This window comes from Panthera leo, chromosome A3 (genome assembly GCF_018350215.1).
Source record: "Panthera leo isolate Ple1 chromosome A3, P.leo_Ple1_pat1.1, whole genome shotgun sequence".
Lineage (NCBI taxonomy): Eukaryota > Metazoa > Chordata > Mammalia > Carnivora > Felidae > Panthera > Panthera leo.
The window spans coordinates 19,400,484-19,406,460 of NC_056681.1; the positions used below are offsets into that span (position 1 = coordinate 19,400,484).

The following is a 5,977-nucleotide window of genomic DNA, read 5'->3' on the forward strand; positions in this document are numbered from 1 at the left end:
CGGTTTCTGTCCTCGACAGCCAAGGTCAGGCAGACCGGGGGGTGACCCTGGTCGGCCGCCGCGGTGCGCACGCAGAAGTCCACAGCGTCAGGCGTTTCCTCTGCGCCACCGGGTTTCTTTAGTGCCCAGAAGGAGGTCGCCGACGGCTGGGGGTCAGTCGGCACCGAGAGAGCCTAGTGCGTTTGTCACGCCCTGTCCGCCTCAAGCCGGAGCCCTAGTCTGTGCAGACCCCAGACGGCCTGGAAACGTTCCCCCGCTGAGCCACGGTGCGAGTGTCCTCTCACCGCGTCCAAACACTACCGGGCCAGGGAGGGTGCGCGTCCCTGGAGCCCAGCTTCGGGCAGGGGCGCAGCAGCCGCAGGGCCCAAACTCTCCCCGGAGATCGCCGAATCGTTTCTGCGGAGAGCACGCTTCTCGCAAAGGGTTGAAGACGGGCTCTTCCAGAATAACAGTTGCTGATCCAAACCTTTCAGTCCAAGTTTTGGTTCAAATATATTCATTTTACTAAAAATTGGGCGGCTCAAGACCACACCCCACCCCAGCCTGACCGAGGGCGCAAAAGAAGAGAGTTTTCAGATTAGCTGGAGGCAAACTATTTTACCTTCTAACACTGAAAAAAAAAACCTGGCTGTCTCCGCACTGGTGTGGCTCACCTGGCCCCTACACGCGCCGTCAGTCGTGCTGGCTCTGCACAGGCAGCGGCTGGGACACACTCACCCATTGCACGCTTCTCCTGCCTTTCGCTGCGCGCGCCCAAAGCTGAAGAGCAGAAGGCGACGCGGGAGGCGGGTCGGGTCTCCGGGTACAGCGAATCTGCGATTTATCCGGTTTCTGCGCCCGGGCCGAGTCTCGGGGAAGAGGCTCTTATTTCGGGCCAGACTGAGTCCGAGTTGGGAGGGTGCACGGCGCCCGAGCCCTGCCTGGATCCCCAGTGCGGTGCGCTGTGGGCTCCCCGTCTGCGCTCTGAGGTTTCTCATGGACAGCCCTGGGCCCCCTCGCTGTGGCGTTTCCGCTTTCAGCCACAGACTTAACTCGGCCCAGGACCGTCCCGCGCAGGGGGCTGCCGAGGGGGATCCCAGCACCCCCAGCCCCTCTCCCCCGCGCCCTGAGCTGGGGCTTGGAGTTTCAAGCGCCGTGATCCGCGCCGAACTCGCGGCTGAGTCCCAGGACGGGACCCGGGGACCGTGAGTGGCTCTAGGGGAACCTGTCCTGGGCCCCGGTGCACATACAGCCTCCGTTCTGGGCTGGCCCGGGTTGGACTGGTTAGGAAGACCCAGCTGGGTCCGAAGCGTCGTCCAAGCCTTCCAGTCGCGGGCCGGGCTGTTCCGCGCGCCTTTGCGCACAGTGGCCACTTGGGGTCGCACTTTATGCCTGTTTGAGCCTCTCGCGGCCCGCTGACGCCGAGATCTGCTAAATCGTTACAAAACGTTCAAACAAAAACAGGGTCGGTTCCCCAGCAGCCGAGAGCCACCCGGAGCACCGTCCTGAGCTAGCCTCAGCCCCAACCCTCCGGAGCTCAGGGCTCCGTGCGTCGGGCTGGGGAAAGGAAACCAGAGCCTTACGGCCGATTCTTTCCCCGCTTCCTTCATCCTGTGCTTTTGTGCGTGGGGCGAGCGCGGGGAGCGGCTGGGCAAGGGAGTCCCATCTCGGGTCTCGGCCCCTGCAGCCGCCAGGAGGGGAACTGCCCCTGCTTAGCCCGAGGGTCCCCTGAGGCTAAGAGTTGGATTTGAACACAACTCTTGGAGCCGCAAACCCACCCCCAGCACACAAATTACGCGCAGACCTGCGGAAACACAGGCAGCCACGCACCGCACACACTCGTACGGCCCCGCAGCCGCGCGGCGCACGGAACGTCCCCCACTGGGCGGGGGACGCTGGGGAACAAAGGGCCCGAGAGGTGTCGTCCCGGCGTTCCTTTTGAGCCTCCTTGGGGGTGACAGGGGCTGGGGGTGGGGAGCGAGGGGTAAAGAGCGAGGGGAGCACGCGAAGGGGGTGGAAGCGGCGGCCAGGCCCACGGAGGGGGGGGCGCGCCCCAAAGGCAAGCGGGCGGGGACCGGGACCTGGAGGGTGTTGGGGGCTGGGCCGGGGCCCGCCGTCCCACTGGGCTCCAGCCCTCGGCCAGGCCTCCACGGCTCTCCGGCGGCTCGGGCCGCCAGTCAGCTGACGCGGGGGGCGGAGGAGCTGTCAGGCGCGCCCCGCCCTGCGCCGCCGGGCCGCGGGGGCCGTGCAGCCATTGGCCAGAGCTCTGGGCCGCCCTGGCCCCCGCGCCCCGGTGACATCAGGAAGGCGATAAAAGGCGGCGGCGGCGCCGGAGCCAGCACAGCTGCGCCGCCGGGCTGCGAGCGGCTGCGACCGAGAGAGCCCAAGAGCAGGAGAGCTAGAGAGCGAGCGGCGGGCGCTTGCCCGGCGCCTCCCCTCCGCCCAGCCGCGCGCCCCGCTTGCTTCTCCGCCCCTCCCGACTCGGCCCGGCCCCGGCGCGGCCACAGCCCCGAGCTCTGGGGCGGCGCAGGCAGCCTCGGGACTCTCCGGCGCGCCGCCGCGTCCCCAGACAAAGGCTTGGCCGGCGGCCCCGGCCCGCTGCGCCCTCGGCTCCCCGCCTCCCGGGCTCGCGGCTCTTCGCCCCCGCTCTCGGCTCGGCGCGCCCCGGCCGGCCGCAAAGTTTCCCGGGCGGCAGCGGCGGCTGCGCCTCGCGTCAGCGATGGCCGCGGAGCTGAGCATGGGGCCCGAGCTGCCCACCAGCCCGCTGGCCATGGAGTACGTCAACGACTTCGACCTGCTCAAGTTCGACGTAAAGAAGGAGCCGCTGGGGCGCGCGGAGCGCCCGGGCCGGCCCTGCACGCGCCTGCAGCCAGCCGGCTCGGTGTCATCCACACCACTCAGCACGCCGTGTAGCTCGGTGCCCTCGTCGCCCAGCTTCAGCCCGACCGAACAGAAGACTCACCTCGAGGACCTGTACTGGATGGCGAGCAACTACCAGCAGATGAACCCCGAGGCGCTCAACCTGACGCCTGAGGATGCGGTGGAGGCGCTCATCGGCTCGCACCCGGTGCCACAGCCGTTGCAGAGCTTCGACGGCTTCCGCGGCGCGCACCACCATCACCACCACCACCACCCACACCCGCACCACGCATACCCGGGCGCCGGCGTGCCCCACGACGAGCTGGGCCCGCACGCGCACCCGCACCATCACCACCATCACCAAGCGTCGCCGCCGCCGTCCAGCGCAGCCAGCCCAGCGCAGCAGCTGCCCACCAGCCACCCCGGGCCCGGGCCGCACGCGGCCGCCGCGGCGACGGCGGCTGGTGGTAGCGGCAGCGTGGAGGACCGCTTCTCCGACGACCAGCTTGTGTCCATGTCCGTGCGCGAGCTGAACCGCCACCTGCGGGGCTTCACCAAGGACGAGGTGATCCGCCTGAAGCAGAAGCGGCGGACCCTGAAGAACCGGGGCTACGCCCAGTCGTGCAGGTATAAACGCGTCCAGCAGAAACACCACCTGGAGAACGAGAAGACGCAGCTCATTCAGCAGGTGGAGCAGCTTAAGCAGGAGGTGTCCCGGCTGGCCCGCGAAAGAGACGCCTACAAGGTCAAGTGCGAGAAACTCGCCAACTCCGGCTTCAGGGAGGCGGGCTCCACCAGCGACAGCCCCTCCTCTCCCGAGTTCTTTCTGTGAGTCGTGGCCGGTCCCGGCCCCCGCCCTATGCCCCGGGCCCGGACTCCCCGTCCCGTGTCCCCCGCCCCGGACTCCCCCCGGACCCTGTCCCTGCCACGGCCCCAGCCTTGACCTGTTTGACTTGAGGGAGAGGGAGGAAGGGCGCGCGGGACGCGGGCGACGGGAGGGCGCGCGGGCAGGCAGGGGACCTTGGCCAAGAGGAGAGCGGCGCGCGCCAGCGCCGCCTCCTAGACTCGAGCAGAGCCAGAGCCAGACGAGGGGGTGGGAAGTCCCGGAGCAACTTTCCTCCAGGCTGGAGGGCGGCGAGGCATAGTCCCGAGGAGTCGCCAAGGCCGTCTGGAGACTCCTGGCTTTCTGAACTTTGCGCGTTAAGCCGGGGCCGCTGCGTCGCGGCCCGGAGCGCAGTCCAACCCAGGAAGAGAGCAGCGAGGAGAGGAGAGGAGAGGGACCCTGGCGTCCGGCAGGCGCGAGGCGAGGCTGAGCGAAGGAAGGAAGGAAGGACAGACGGACCTGTCTGTCCAGGGTCCGGAGAACACTGGCTCTCAGCCCCGAGACGCGGGCCTCAGTTAGGACGTTCTGCGCGCAATTCTCATCAGTTTTATTGCCTGCTCCATTATATAGAAAAAATACGAAAATCTGCATTAAAAATATTAATCCTGCATGCTGGACATGTATGGTAATAATTTCTATTTTGTACCATTTTCTTGTTTAACTTTTAGCATGTTGTTGATCATGGATCATAACCCCCTTGTTTCTTTGAGTGAGAAGGGATGGCAGTTCAGAAACTCCGGCGGCTGCTTGCCGGGGTTCAGTCCCGGCTGTCGGCTTGTAAATACCGCCCCGCCAAACAGCTTAGAGAACGTGGCAGCAAGCTGAGTGTCTTCGTTTGGGTTTATTATTATGGCATTATTTTTTTTGTAAGTAAAAAAAAAAAAAAAAAGTTCTGGGCATTTTGCACCAGAAAACAACTTTGTCTTGGGGCACCCTTGGAAGTTGCATGTTTTCTCCCCTCTCCCCGTCTCCATTCGGTCCTCTTGTCCCTTCCGCTTCAGTTTTCAGTTTTGTGGGTGTCGACAGAAAGAGGACCCGGGTCCCAGTTCCTGAATATCAGGACAGGGTAGCTGCCCAGTTCTGCACCCGGGAGGAGCATGGCCCAGGAATGTCTTCACTCCTACCTTGCTAATTTGGGTGTCCCAAACTGACACCCTTAACAAGAACGGAAAGGAAAACAGATCTTATGTGCTTTTTAATGCAGTCGGAATCACCCCAGGGTCCCTTCACAGCCCTCCAGGTCCATCCACACTAATTGCTGTGGCTGCGGTGCTCTTAGGGTGAGTGGCTTCACCAGCCCGGACACTGTCCAATGGTGACCCAAACGTGTGCTGAACCTACCGAAACTCAACCATTGGCAAGTAATTTTGCAACTTTCAAGCGCGTCCTTTAGACCAACACGTTCTGTGTGTTTCTTTCCCTGCTTTTGAGCTAGCAGGTGAGTTCCCCCCCCCACCCCCTTCAGTTGTATAGTAGTTATAGGGAAAATCTGGGTGTTTTTCTTTATTACCTTTTTTTTTCCTGCAGGTCAGTAAAAGGATTTAAGTTGCACTGACAAAAATACCAAAACGAAAGCGTATTTTTTAGTTCCCATTTGAGATTGCTGGCGCTGCTGGCCGGATGCATTTTTGAGTTTGTATTAGTTGATAAATTAACAGTAATAACAAGATTGTATGAACCGCATGGTGCTTGCAGTTTTAAATATTGTGGATATTCGTCCTGCATCAGAAACGAGCTTCGGTTTTTACGGATTCAACTGTGTTGAAATCAAATTTGCTGCAACAGAAATTTGTTTTTATTTCATGTAAAATAAGGGATCAATTTCAAACCCTGCTTATGATATGAAAATATTAAAACCTAGTCTATTGTAGTTTTATTCAGACTGGTTTCTGTTTTTTGGTTATTAAAATGGTTTCCTATTTTGCTTATTAAACCCATGGAAATGGTGTTTATTTAGAGGATTCTGCGTGCGCCTGACTTTGACTTTCTTCTCTTGCCTTTTTAAGAGTCGAATCACTTTGGGGACACTCACCCTCCCTGGCCAATGGAGAAACAGACCAGGTCTGGGCAACTCTCTCCCTTGCTTGTGAGTGTGTATGTACATGAGCCCCAAATATGTTCCTGCTTCTCACTCTAGGTAGAGACCTCATTTGGGAGCGGGTTTGTGAGCTGAGAGGGGACACATTTTGGGGAGGCTTTCAGGCTTGAGGATCAGGACTGGCCTGCTAGCCTGCGGGCTCTGAGGTACAGATCGGC

General features: G+C 61.4%; 1 protein-coding gene across 1 annotated transcript; it reads left to right on the forward strand.

The window, feature by feature from the left end:
- The first annotated feature begins 2,334 nt into the window (after positions 1-2,334).
- MAFB (MAF bZIP transcription factor B) lies at positions 2,335-5,649 on the forward strand. The gene has a single exon (XM_042930967.1). The coding sequence runs from the start codon at positions 2,699-2,701 to the stop codon at positions 3,668-3,670; it is 972 nt and encodes a 323-aa protein (XP_042786901.1). The 5' UTR covers positions 2,335-2,698; the 3' UTR covers positions 3,671-5,649.
- The last annotated feature ends 328 nt before the right edge of the window (positions 5,650-5,977 follow it).

What these genes read in the sequence shown, in the direction of transcription:
- MAFB (XM_042930967.1), top strand. Translation starts at nt 2,699, where the DNA reads ATGGCCGCGGAGCTGAGCATGGGGCCCGAGCTGCCCACCAGCCCGCTG.